The 14,647-nt window shown below is 42.4% G+C and overlaps 2 protein-coding genes across 2 annotated transcripts in view; both read left to right on the plus strand.

Moving 5' to 3' along the window:
* Positions 1-1,925: 1,925 nt before the first annotated feature.
* LOC125376191 (zinc finger CCHC domain-containing protein 7-like) lies at positions 1,926-2,498 on the plus strand. The gene has a single exon (XM_048388140.1). The coding sequence runs from the start codon at positions 1,926-1,928 to the stop codon at positions 2,496-2,498; it is 573 nt and encodes a 190-aa protein (XP_048244097.1).
* A 6,266-nt stretch (positions 2,499-8,764) lies between these two features.
* Positions 8,765-14,647, plus strand: part of LOC124137492 (arginine--tRNA ligase, cytoplasmic-like) — a 142,694-nt gene continuing 136,811 nt past the window's right edge. Inside the window, exons 1-5 of the mRNA XM_046503821.2 lie at positions 8,765-8,894; positions 10,210-10,350; positions 11,252-11,434; positions 12,153-12,242; positions 12,497-12,675. Coding sequence (XP_046359777.2) covers positions 8,853-8,894; positions 10,210-10,350; positions 11,252-11,434; positions 12,153-12,242; positions 12,497-12,675 — 635 coding nt within the window. The 5' untranslated portion in view covers positions 8,765-8,852. The remainder of the gene's footprint in view (positions 8,895-10,209; positions 10,351-11,251; positions 11,435-12,152; positions 12,243-12,496; positions 12,676-14,647) is intronic.

The following is a 14,647-nucleotide window of genomic DNA, read 5'->3' on the forward strand; positions in this document are numbered from 1 at the left end:
TGCCCATGGTTTGCAACGATGATGATAATGACAACGTTGACCAGGATCCTTATGGAGAAGCTCAACTCACTCCCCCACAACGTGAATGTAGTGCCTGCCTGTTAAGATACATAAGCTGCAACAGTGGTCAAGTGATGTGCCATGTCTGTTTCAGGGAGACCATAGACTGTACTTGTTTAACTGATGGACCTCTCACATGTTTTGGACCTGTTTGGGACTGTATGGTGGAGGACCACATCTTATGGTGACCCCATCTTCTCTCAAAGAGCTTGAAGATAGAAGAGCTTGAAGATGGAAGAGGAAATGTTTACGCGTTGTTGTTGTAGGGACATGCAAAGCACTCCCTCCTCTATTGTCTTTTCGTATTTCCTATGTATCTGGTTGTTGTTGTTGTTGTTCATTATTAAACAGTGATTGATTGAACTGACTCTTTGTGTCTTGATTGATCTCAACTCCAATAGAGGGCCAAACCGAGGGTAGAGGTTTAGTTGAGATGTCGTCTACGTTGTCTGTCTGTCTGTCTGTGCGTCTGTCATGTCAGTGCACATGCTCGTTGTAAAAGTGAAGAAAAAAGTAAAGAATAAAATAAAAAATAGATAAAAGAGAAAGGACATGCTTGAAAGATCAGCTGCCTGGTGTCAGTCATTCCAGTACACACCACCACTACCACCGTGTGTCATGTCATGTGACATGTAATGTGTCATGTCGTGTGTCAGTCAGCCGAAACACAGGATGACGTCACGTGATGAGGTGGATGAGGACGATGAGGTCATGACCTTCCGTTGAAGGGGGTAGGGAGGAGAGTTTCATAAAAGCAAGCGAACCCTCAGACCTTCTTTCAGTGAAGTCACAGTCATCATGGAGCAAAGACGGTCTATGAATGCCATGTCATCCTCCAGAGATGTCCCCGATACCGAATGGGTGTCTGAAAAGGCGAGAGAAGAAGCGAGAAAACGTACACTCTTTATGGACGACACACTCTTTATGGACGACACATGGCGACTCAGTGACATTCTGGGGAAACCTTTTCCTTCTTACACCTTGTGTCATCCTTCTCATCCTAACTATGATTCATTTCAACAACGTCTAAGGTCTTTTCAAACGTGGCCTAAACAGATGACCCAGACCCCTTATGACATGGCCATGGCTGGCTATTTCTATCAAGGACGAGGTGACCGTGTTATCTGTTATTGCTGCGGTGTGACACTGGGAAGGCACAGACAAACCCTGGAAAGAACATCTGAAGCACGCCAAAGTCCCCTGCGAATACTTGTGTGTGTTTTGTCCTGATGGAGAAGTGAACGAAAAATACAGACGTTTGGTGTCCCAAGAAGCACGGAAGAGAAGAGTCGAGTGTCTTGTTCACCCCAAGTGACAAAGTTTCTTTTTTTCAAAGTGTACAGACGTTCATACCCTCGTGGTCACTCTCGTGGTCACCCTCGTGTTCACAAAAATCACAGGGACGCCCCCCTCATCCTGTGACTTTTGTTTTGTTGTGTTGGTTCATGTGAGCGGGGGATTAAAAAAAAAAGTTGAACAAATAGTAGTGTTATGTTGTCTGTAGGATGAAGAAAAACAAAACAGGATCGAAATGCACATCCAGATAAAAACCGGAACCGAAATCAGACCAATCAGAGGCTTGGGTTTTCGGCCAATCAGAGACCGTGCTCGGGTCATGCTGGACTCTGAATGGTCGAACCGGGGTTGTGCTTTCTCTCCCATGGTAAAATCCATTTCCTATGGAAGAGAAACACAGGGGTCGGTCCGTTTTGGAAAACCGAAGTGCAGGCCAGGCACCGGGACGAACCAATCGGGGGCGCTGCCTGGGGAACCAATCAGGAAGCAGGGTGTCAGTGGCTCTCCTATAAAAACAAAACAAGAACGAAGCCACACACACACACACACTGCATTCTATGAAACCAACCATGCCACCTCGATACGGTTGTATGAAGTGCCAGACCGACAGTCACAGTTACCTGTACTGCCCTGAAGTGACATGCCTCGAGTGCCACGCTCAAGGTCACCGTCACTATGTCTGTCCGAAGATAAGCAGACAAGATAAGACTTCCCCGCACTTCTGTTACAACTGTCAAGCCATGGGTCATTTCGCTGCAGATTGCCCAGAACCCAGTCGAAAGAAGACTCCCCAGGGCGCCTGTTACAACTGCCAAGTCGTGGGTCATTTCGCTGCAGATTGCCGAGAACCCAGTCGAAAGAAAACGTCAGCAGTCCCGTCCACGTCCACGTCGACACCCGTGACACCCGTGACACCAGTGACACAAGTGCTTCATCTCATAGAAGCCATGCATGTCGATGTCCTCGACCTAAAAGAATACATCACACAACTCCGTGTGGGCATCACACCTCGTCTAGAGAAAAGAAAACGGGACAGAAGCCCCCCAAGAAAACACTCTTCAAAGCGCCGACGACACCTTCAGTCCGAGGATGAGATGGAGGTAGAGGATGAAGAAGATAGATCATCTGAACAAAGTGACTAACGCATGGGGCATGCTGCTCCACTGTTTTTTTCCAGTTTCCCATCGTTTCCAGTTTTTCCAGTGTTCCAGTGTTCCTACCGTTTCCTGCCGTTTCCCGTTTCCAGTTTCCAGTTTGTTTTTTAACGGCCCTTTTCAGGGCCACCCATCTCTCCCGAAAGAACGCTTTCATCCTTTGCTTTGACGACCCTCAAACCCAAACAAAGAACCCACCTCCTCCTCCTCCTCCTCCCTCCCTCCCTCCCTTCACCACCACCCTCCCACCCTCCACCACGTCTTTTTTTAGAACAACAAAAGAACAACAATGTCGATCTTGTTCACCTTTTACAACCGCTTCTCTGGGTTTTTCCCCCTTCCCTCCTCCTCCCCGGAAACGGATACGACGCCCTCTTGGAGGTGCATGCCACCGGAAACGCATGTGCAGCCCTCTTGGATGCGCACGCCACCGGAAACGGATGTGCCGCCATCTTGGATGCGCACGCCACCGGAAACGGATGTGCCGCAATCTTAGATGCGCACGCAGGACCCACCATGCCCTGCGCAGGTCATGTGACCGGAAGTGACGTCACAGAGGTCACGTGACCTCTCGACCAATCAGAAGCCAGGAAAGGTACTACACCGATGCCGCCAACTACTGTGGTCTATGTGGCAAGGTAGTGGTGGACAATGTCAGTAGATGTGGTCTGTGTGGCAAGGTAGTGGTGGACAATGTCAGTAGATGTGCTTTATGTGACAAGGTAGTTGTGGACAATGTCAGTAGATGTGGTCTGTGTGGCAAGGTAGTGGTGGACAATTTCAGGAGATGTGCTTTATGTGGCAAGGTAGTTGTGGACAATGTCAGTAGATGTGATCTGTGTAGCAATGTGGTGGTGATAGTGAACAATGTCAGTAGACGTGGTCTGTGTGGCAATGTAGTTGTGGACGATTTCAGTAGATGTGGTTTGTGTGGCAAGGTTGTTGTGGACAATGTCAGTAGATGTGGTCTGTATGGCAGGGTAGTGATGGACAATGTCAGGAGATGTGCTTTATGTGGCAAGGTAGTTGTGGACAATGTCAGTAGATGTGATCTGTGTAGCAATGTGGTGGTGATAGTGAACAATGTCAGTAGACGTGGTCTGTGTGGCAAGGTAGTTGTGGACAATGTCAGTAGATGTGGTCTGTGTGGCAAGGTAGTGGTAGTGATTAGCTTAATTGGTCACGTGTTATTGCATTCATTTCCCAATGAATGTTAAAGATGAAGCCACGCCCACCGAAGCGGACTTCTTTGGTTACTACGGAATGTCAGGGAATCCCAATATTACAGTTGAGGGATTTCCGTTTCTGCTCACGTGTATCGTTATGCACAAGACATTTAGCGAAATTCATGCATATTCGTTGTCCAAACGACCCTTTGAGACGGAAGGCCGAGAAGGAATGAAACAGCAAACTTGCCGAGATTGCACTTGTCCAAACACGACAGAACTCAAACCTAACTCTTTTCCATTAAATGATCAATCGCTTCACGCCTGAATATCTTTCTCGCCTAATACCTCGAAATGTCTCTGCTAACAGAAGCTATTGATTAAGAGACAGTTACATTTTACAGACTATGAGATGTAGGACAAATTATTATGCTAAATGGTTTTTAAAAGACACTGTAAAGCGTTGGAATCATTTGCCTGATGACGTTATTAATAAAGAAACTGTTGGTTAATTTTAGAGATTTTTAAAACAGAATATAAATACCAAATTGAATTTTGATCTAAATTTTGGTAGTAGATTTTGTCAGATTGTACATTCTTGCCTCAGACTTGGTTTTAGCGATCTAAATGCCCATCGATATGAAAGACACATTTCCGACAATGCAGCTTGTTCTTGTGAATACATGTATGAAAATGGATCACACTATTTCTGTTCCTGTCACTTTTATAATGATGTAAGACATGACTCATTCTTCTACTCTGAGAGAGTTGATCTCAACACAATATTGAATAGTAATGCTAATTTTACAAAAACTACTAATCTAGATATCTTAAACTGAGTACATTCATACATACTTCACTCCAAAACGTTTAAACTAACATGAGACTATAAATCCCGCTTATATATTAATTTTTCTACTCATAACACCAAACTGTTGCCCATGACCACTTGCTCTTGTTAATGTATTTAGTTTATCATCATGCAATATTTTGTATAATGCCTTTATGAATATAACCAGTACTAGGGAGGTATGAACATAAGCCTTTTGGCTTGTTTACCGATCCAGATTCACTGAATAAAAATGTGTTTTAAAAAAAAAATGTCACACGAATGTGACGCTTAAGGGCATAACAGGATATGAAGTTCTTTAGTTCTTCGAACGACGTGCCCACCTTACAGAACAATCTGTCTCGTATGAACACGCGAGACACCTTGTAGAGTGTTATACCATTTGCCGAGGGATCGTATGGGATAACCTTTGTTCTGTGGGTTACTCTGATAATTCCGCTGGACAGACTCCTTCCGGTGTGTCACTGTTAGCGTTCACATGGGTATTTCCACTGAATTCAAGGCCATGAGAAGTCTCTGTGTAGAGTTTCCATATATAATCTGTATCGGAGAGCTCCACTAGATTACTTGAACCAGGATGACTAGTGTTCCTGTCAGCTGTCGTAGGCTAAGTTGCTGTGACTGAGATAGGCGCTTGGTTAATAGAAGCAGCATGAGAAGTCTCAATATTGAACTCGATTGTGCATCAGTGTTAGTTGAGTATGTAGAGGGAGATGGGCTTCACTCTAACGGGCCAGTTTTCTTTAAGTACTATGTACTGCGAGGTTTTAAAGTGGTATATAGGTAAGTATGATATCATTCTATAGGTGTAAACACATTTGATGATACATCTGTGAGGTTCAAGTTGATTTTGACAGCCCGGGACAGTCGGACCGGAGACAGGCCAAATACTTATGATAAAGTGAGTGAGTGAGTGAGTATGGTTTTACGCCGCTTTTAGCAATATTCCAGCAATATCACAGAAATGGGCTTCACACATTGTACCCATGTCGGGAATCGAACCCGGGTCTTCGGCGTGACGAGCGAAGGCTTTAACCACTAGGCTACCCGACCGCCCCACTTGTGATAATGACTATTTGAGTATGCAGAGGGAAAAGGGTTCACTTTAACGGGCCAGTTTTCTTTAAATGCCACGTACTGTGACGCTCTAGAGTGGTATATAGGTAAATATAATATTATTCTATAGATTTAGATACATTTGATGAAACATCTGTGAGGTTTATGTTGATTTGTGACAGCCCAGGCCAAGTCGGACCGAACACAGACCAAACATTCCTGATAGAGACTATCCTTGGTATGTAGAGGGCTTCACTTTGAGCAACATGTTTGCTTTAGATACCACGACCTGTGACACTACAAAGTGGTATTTAGTAGATATAATACTGTTCTATAGATGTAAACACATTTGATTATACATATGTAAAGTTTAGGTTGATTGTGACAGCACCCAGGCCAAGTCGGGCCGAACATTTGTTGAGAGCGAGTGAGTTTGGTTTAACGCCGCTTTTGACAGTATTCCAGTTATATCGCGGCGTGTCAGGTTAATGTGGGAGGAAAGCTCGAAGTGATGCAGGTCTCAGACGTTTACCACTTCGGCGAAACCAACGAGCACGGTGCTGACAAACCTAGAAACATAATTGGGGCGAACCAGGATTCGAACCCACAATCATAGGTTTCTGGCTTGCCCAAGGGACGCAACTCTACACAGCGAATCGCGGCGCCTTAGACAACTTGGCCACCCGTGACCCCACATTTGTTGAGAGTATGGAATAGAGTATTGGAACACGGGCTTCACTTTGACCAACGCGTTTGCTTTAAATACCACGATCTGTGTCATTATAAGTGGTATGTGGGTAGATTAATGTCTTTCTAAAATTTTTACACTTTTAATGATACATATGTGATGTCATAGTTGATATTGACGACACCGGGCCAGCTCCAACCAAACGTTCCTCATAAGGAGGAAATTCGATGTCCTTTAACGGATTTATAATGTACCATGTAATCATATTATGTGACACTTTTAAGTGGTAGGTACACTATTCCATCAATCTAAACGTATTCCCTGATACACCCGTGATGGTTTAGTGTGTTTCGGTCGGCTGGGTCAATCCTGAACTAACATATTTCTGATTATAGGGTGTTATAGTATTTTGAAAATATAAAGGTATTTATTGTAACATTATATAAGTATAAGGCATAATAGCGATATGGATCAATCATTCAATGCTTAGGTGAAGCATGGGTATCTCTTTAGTGGATTATCTTTAAATACATTATTGAATTAAGTATGTTGTTGTTGTTGCTTTAAGTGTTTAAGATTTCGGCTTCTGCCTTAGCAATTTCGGCTGACCTGTCCCTCTTTGGGACTCGTGTGTGAGTGGGGTACACATATCTATTGTGAGTTTGGTATTCACAGAATTTCTGTTTTTGTATTGATATGATTTCTGATTTCGTATATTGATATAATTTCATTTTTTATCTTTGGCTGCTCTGTTGATATACGTTCGAGTAGCTGTCAATCTCTCAGAAATAGAGTTAGTTTGGCCTTCGCTATTGCATCTCTTGGCTTCATTGTTGTATATACACTTGTGGACCCTAGAGATGTATTTGCCCAGATGCAAACACTCAACTAACAGTAGCCAAACTTCTAAATCCGCCAAACGATACACAAACCTTCAAAGCATTAGGCATATTCCTCATTAAAACTGAACGACTAGGCCGCATATAATCACCTACAAAAATTAAACCACCACTAATCAAAACTAAAAAAAGCACAAATCCCCAAACCACACATCCACACCCCCACTAAGTCCCCAAACCTTTCCAAATTGAAAATTTCTCAAAATTGAAAATAAGCAACCCTAATGCCCCCAGGGTGCCTCACCTTTCGGACACACCTTCTTTGTCAATTTCACTAAATTGCCTGGCGGGCCCGTGTGCGAAATAGGCATAATGTCGGAAAACGCTGGTTAAATCTCCAATAGTAAGCAAGTAACGCTTTGTTTTATTGTTCTGCAATCGGTTTTTAGTATAATCCGCTAACCCTGACGGGTCCGACTTTTCTTGGCCCTACTTTTAGGTGGTCCCTGGGTAGACGCATAAACCCACTGAATCAATAGTGCAGTCGTAATAAATAATCGTGTTGCTGGTCGGACCAGATAATTTATAACTTAAGGCCTGTACATGAAATGATACAAAATTAAGTTGAAATTACATTTTGTTTGGTACATGTAGGGTAAGGATGCAAATATAGTGTTATCGCTTTCCCAACAGAAAGTGGCGTTCGTCCAGCAAAATTTGACAGTACTTGCATTTAGAACCCATGTTCACATACATGTGGGTAATAAGAATTTGGTGGTACTGTTCATCTGACAGCCGACGGACTATACATTGTTATTGTGAAGTTTTGTCATTAAACAATATATCATGTGACAAATCACGGGTCCCCTGGGTACCCGGGTCCTACTCAGTTCCCACCCGAGTTACCCGTCATTATCATTAAAAATTGCTTTGGGTAATTTAAAAAAAATAAAATCTACTTGATAATCGCAGATCGTTTCAACCATGGGTGATATTTATTGCATGCTCGCTGACTTGGTTGATGGATGTCATCGATCCCAAATGCGTGGATCGATGCTCATGATATCAATCACTGGATTGTCTGGTCCAGACTCGATTATTTACAGACCGCCGTCATATAGCTGGAATATTGCTGAGTGCGGCGTAAAACAAGAAACCAACCAACCATTTTTGAGCGGTGGCGAAATTCCTCTTATGACAGGCATGAGCTGTCCTGCGCAGCATTCGTGAATAAAAATAGAGGCCCCCATTTTTAAAATAATAAATCTGTTTTCTTTTAAATTGAAGTAAATAAATGTCCGCACATATTTTTGTTAAACCTATATTGATACCGGTTACCAGTTGTAGCCATAGATAACAACTAAAAACAAAATACAAGAGAGACTTTGAGAGCAGAGACTCTATTTTATGGTCTCTGTTGGGAGTAAGACACGTACTCTTTTTGTTTATATTTTTTAAATACACGTAGAGTGTGGCGCAATAATGGACAAAATTACTTACACTTGCATCATGCAACGTTACCAAACAGTTATAAAGATACTGGGTGTCATCTTTATCGGTTACTCTGTCGCAACTTTGTCAACTGTGGAGTTTTAGTGTAGTGGCGTTAGACTGGACTCCGGTCTACCTAAACTAGTAGACAAAATCGCACCGAGCTTGCGTCGCGTACCAACAGTGGAACCAGTTCAGCTTAGAGCAAGAGGAACTAAGGGCCATAACTCTTGAAAAGAAGCACGTTGCATCATGGATGATATGGAGGTCTACACTAAACGCGTCGAACAGGCGGTAACAATAATACTTTACTTATGCAGCCTGTCCCCACGTGGCGAGGTTCTTTTAAAGTGAACTATTGCCATTGACATCGAATAGATTTCTTACATGATATTCTCATGAACATCGTCGGCATCAACTGTTCAGTTTTCGATCACATTGTTTTGACACAATATGTTTTTAAATAGATATGAGGAAGATTTGACCAGCAAATGAATGCTGTATGATTTTCAGTCGGGCTAAGTCTAGACTCAAAACACAGAATCGTCAAAATGATTCAGCTGAATTTAGAAACATTGTTTGAAACTGTTAACAGGTTGTTGACGTTTGTGAAGTTGACTACATTTCTCACAGTAACCACTGAGAAAATGTCACTAGTCCTGTGAAGTTGTTGGTAGCATCAGATTGTTAATGAACATTCAGTTTACAGAAGACTGATTTAGTTGAGAACGACAACTTATGCTTATAACTACACTCGTTAGTTGTAACAACAATATTAATTGTTAACACATTACCTTGTGTTGCAGATCTATTATACTGTAGTATTTTTAAAAATCTTTTTCTTTTCTTTCTATTTTCTATTTCTATTCTATTCTATGATGGATAAATGGACCAGGCGTAGTCATGTTCTGCAAATTAAGTTTCTGAAATTTGTTTTATATGAAAAAATATCGAATTTGAGAAAAATAAGTCTCAGGAACCTACTATAAGTCCTGGGACATGCCTTCTGTTGACATTATTCCAGCCTGCTGTTGTTCACTACAGCATGAGGGCTGTTGTTCACTACAGCATGAGGGGCGGTCGGGTAGCCTTGTGATTAAAGCGTTTGCTCATCACACCGAAGACCCGGTTTTGATTCCCAAAATGGGTACTATGTGCCAAGCCCATTTCTGGTGTCGCCCGCCATGAAATTGCTTGAATATTGCTAAAAGAGGCATAATACCATCCTCACTCACTCACTCACTACAGCATGAGACAACACTCACTCACTCTTTCTCACTCACACCAAGTAAATATTATTGATAGTAAAATAAAGCTACAGTTAGTTAAAGCTGAATGCAGTTGATCTTAGATAATACTTTTTGGAACTGCCTGAAGTGTAGTGAATTATGATTAAAAAAACAGTTTTATAGTGTCAGAATCCTGTAAAGGTTAACTGCTTGAAAGCACTCTTGGAGACTGAATCATACTGGACAAATAAGAGAAAGAAAGAAACTGAGAGTCTCGTCTATGCTTATGCTTCAAGGAACATGTAACGCTTTCCGTTTTAATTGGAAAGTGGTCAGTTCGTGAATGCATTAACCTTTTATCTCTAATTCACCCTCTCTAGGAAGCCGAGATCAGGAAGCTGGAACAGGAGATCATGCAGCTCCAGAACCCCATCAGACTAGAAGGAGTTGTTTCCCCTGAAGTAGAGAAGTTGAAGTCGGAGAACGTGAAGCTTCAGTACCAGCTGAATCATCTGAGGAAGGTTGGTGGTTGGAGCCAAACATCACGTGTTGCTTGACAGCCAGTAATCTTGTACCACATGCAGAATAGGCCTGGTGCCCTCTACTTTGGATACACACCACACACCACACAGCACTACACAGCACCACACACACCACACACTTCATACCATGCACACCACACACCGCACCACGCACATCACACCACACACACCAAACGGCACCACACACCGCATACCATGCACACCACATACTGCAGCACGCACACCACACCACGCACCGCCACACTGCACACCACGCTTTCATGTTTTTTTTATTTCTTTTGTTCTGCAATATATATGTTCTCTGCTTCATAGCATTTATTCATCTGATGAAGGAGTAAGTATATACTCCAAAATGTTGTGTTCCTCATAAGAAAGAAGATGACATCAATAAATTCTCTTCCTTTTCAGTAAGTATTTTGTTGAGTTAAACAAGCAACACTAAGTATTCTGTTAAACAATGCTAAGTATTCTGTTAAATAACACCAAGTATTCTGTTGAACAACACTAAGTATTCTGTTAAACAACACTAAGTATTCTGTTAAACAATGCTAAGTATTCGGTTAAACAACACCAAGTATTCTGTTGAACAACACTAAGTATTCTGTTAAACAACACTAAGTGTTCTGTTAAACAACACCAAGTATTCTGTTGAACAATACTAAGTATTCTGTTAAACAATGCTAAGTATTCTGTTAAACAATGCTAAGTATTCGGTTAAACAACACCAAGTATTCTGTTAAACAACACCAAGTATTCTGTTGAACAACACTAAGTATTCTGTTAAACATCACTAAGTATTCTGTTAAACAATGCTAAGTATTCTGTTAAAAAACACTTATCCCTTTGGTATTCTGTGAAGTTTCCGTGGTTTCTGCTTCAGTATCTGGTTGAGGAGAAGGCTCGGAGCCCGGATCACATGGTCAGCCTGTTCGGAGTCCTGGAGGAGATATTTGGTGTGGCCATCCGTGATGCTTACCCTGGCCTGGAAAACCCGCCCATCCTGTTGTCTGCCAGCCAGAAGTTTGCGGACTATCAGTGTAACAGTGCCATGGGCATAGCCAAGGTTATTTGCAATGTTTCTTGTACTTTTGTTTACCATGCTTAATGGTGAGGTGATGTGAAATGGGGTTTAACGTCGCGTCCAAGATTTTTGCACTTATATGGCGATGTGCATGCATGTGTGTGTGGCTGCTTGTTCTAGTCTGGACTGATGCCGATTTTATCGTGCTAGCCCACTGAGATACCATGCCGCAATATAACATGAAAACCCCACTCAGACACAGTATTCTGACTCCGAGCTGACCAGTCCTTGTTTTAGCCCCTTAATGCTGAGCGCCAGATAGGGTGACAACAAGTACCATCTTTTAACGTCTATTGGAATGACACGGTTTGGGATTGCTCTCCAGGCGGACGCTGTACCACTAGACCACGGAGGCGATCGCCAAGCTTAATGACAACCATTCAGATTTGTGATGTAGGCATGGTAGGAGGCCGACTGTGTTTGTCAGAGATGGGATATACGTGGGATATCTCCAAACACCATTTCTTTGAAAGGTGGAACTTAACAGGTCCATTTGCTTGACCACTTGTATAATTCAGGATATGTACCTGTTTAGTGAACAGATTGTAAAATCTGAGGAGAAATTATTTTTTTCCAGTGTTGTCTAGTACAGATATTTTTTTCAGCTAAATAATCCTGCTCTATTTTTGGAGAGACTGAAATAAGAAACACATGTATTATTTTGCTTGGCCTGAGTTTGCATGTGTGTGTGTTTTTACAGATTCTGTCGAGCCAAGGTGAGAAGGTAAACCCAAGGCAGGTGGCGCAGGCCATTGTGGACAAGATGCCGCAGGTGGATGTTCTGGACAAGGTAGGGGTCAAAGTCTACACAGAAGTTAAACAACACCTCATTCATTCATATAACCATAGTTAATCTGTCATGCCATGGCAGAATTACCATAGTAATATGAAAGAAGTTACGTCTGTTGGACACCAGAAACCTATGATAATGGGTTTCGAAGCCCAGTTTGCCATGATGATGTTTCTAGGTTTGTCAGCACCGTACCCGTGCTGAACTGTATCAATACCCACGTTATTGTAACATGAGGCTGACTGTTTTTTCAGCTGGAGATTGCGGGGCCAGGCTTCATCAACATCTACTTGAAGAAGGACTACGTCTCCCGGGAGATCAGCAAGATCCTCAACAAGGGGGTCAGGCCACCTGTCATCAACCACAAGCAGAGGGTTGTAGTGGACTTTTCATCCCCCAATATTGCTAAGGAAATGCATGTTGGTCATCTCAGGTGGGAAGAATCATCATATGTCTTTGATACCCTGTACATTATTGTGATTTGTTTGTTTTTTCGTTTGTTCTTTCATTCGTTCGTTCGTTCGTTCGTTCGTTCGTTCGTGCGTGCGTGCGTGCGTTCGTTCGTTCGTTTGTTTATTCGTTCATTTATTCGTTCGTTCATTTGCCACAACATGGGTGGCCCAGTTGTCTAAAGCGCCACAATTCACAATGCAGTGTTGCCACCCTTGGGCATGGCAGAAACTTTTGATTCAAGTTCAAATCTGGGTTTGTCCCCATTTAGTTTCTTGATTTGTCAGCACCGCACCCGTGCTTGTGGGTTTCACTAAAATTGTAAACATCTAAGAATCTAAGACCTGCATCACTTCGGGCTTTCCTGCCACATCAAGCCACACTTTCCTGCCACACTTTGTGATAAGCTGGAATACTGATCAACGCAGAGTTAAACCCAACTCACTCACTTACGTCTCTTCTATCCCTTCCTTCACCCCTCCATACGTTCATACATTTACTCAGAATCATTACAGTGTGTGAACATATCCATTTATTATCGAAATGGTTTGAAAAAAAGGTGGGGGGAATATAGCGATCACCATATCTGTACATAATCATTTTGTTTCAAGAGCACAGCTCGTCAACGGCTCAATATTTTTCAGCATTAATTGGTAGATATATCAAACAGATTGTGAAGTGGTGTCTTTTGCTATTTACGTATATTTGTCATTTTATTTCTCCATTGATTGCGGGCAGATGGATGGACGGAAAGATGAGGCGCCTACTTTATCTCCCCAGCATTATATACTGGGGGGATTAAAATTCTAAAATCCCTAAATAGTGAAAGGCATTACTTTAGGATTACTTGGATATATCTGCCAAGTTTTGTTGAGAGACATCAAACTGTTTTTGAGTAGCGTCCCGGAAACCAAATCCACCCCCTTTATGAGACAAAGTACAAATTATTTCAATGCAGATTTTTTTATTCATTTTTGTGTTTCTCTGTTTTAATAGAAACAAATTGGACTTTGTCTCAAAAGGGGTGGGGGTGGATTTCATTTCCGGAGAACAACTTGAAAACTGTAAAGGACTTTTCTTCCAAAGCTGGTACCGGTACATGTATTAATCAGGGGCTGAAGTGGTGCCAATTGATATTTAGGGATTTTTATGTTAAAAAAATATTTTCCTGTTTCCATTCCAACAAGTTTGACTTTGACTCACAGTGGCGTCTTTGTCGGGACCCTATTTCTAAAAGTAGTAGGTGTTCTGTTATGAAACTGTGTACACACAAAGACCAGTGTGTGGTGATGCTGCAGGAAAGAGCCATATGCTGTTAAGAGATTTTTTAAAATGACTTTTTGTCCCCCGTCGCGCGAAAGCGCGAAGCGGGGGATATAGTATTCACGACCGTCCGTCCCACCTGTTTGTTGCCGCGATATCTCAAGAACTAAACACTGGATTGTCTTCATATTTGGAACTATGGTGTATATACAGACTCCGCAGACACCAGTCCGTTTTGGTGACCTTGACCCCATTTTCAAGGTCACAGCAGGCAAATCTGCTTTTGGAGTTTGAAAACGGTGTTGCCGCGATATCTCAAGAACTAATCGCTGGATTGTCTTCATATTTGGAACTATGGTGTATATACAGACACCGCAGACACCAGTCAGTTTTGGTGACCTTGACCTCATTTTCAAGGTCACAGCAGGCAAATCTGCTTTTGGAGTTGGAAAACGGTGTTGCCGCGATATCTCAAGAACTAAACACTGGATTGTCTTCATATTTGGAACTATGGTGTATATACAGACACCGCAGACACCAGATGGTTTTGGTGACCTTGACCCCATTTTCAAGGTCACAGCAGGCAAATCTGCTTTTGGAGTTGGAAAACAGTGTTGCCGCGATATCTCAAGAACTAATCGCTGGATTGTCTTCATATTTGGAACAATGGTGTATATACAGACACCGCAGAC

This window comes from Haliotis rufescens, unplaced genomic scaffold, assembly GCF_023055435.1.
Source record: "Haliotis rufescens isolate VD_foot unplaced genomic scaffold, xgHalRufe1.0.p SCAF_7, whole genome shotgun sequence".
Lineage (NCBI taxonomy): Eukaryota > Metazoa > Mollusca > Gastropoda > Lepetellida > Haliotidae > Haliotis > Haliotis rufescens.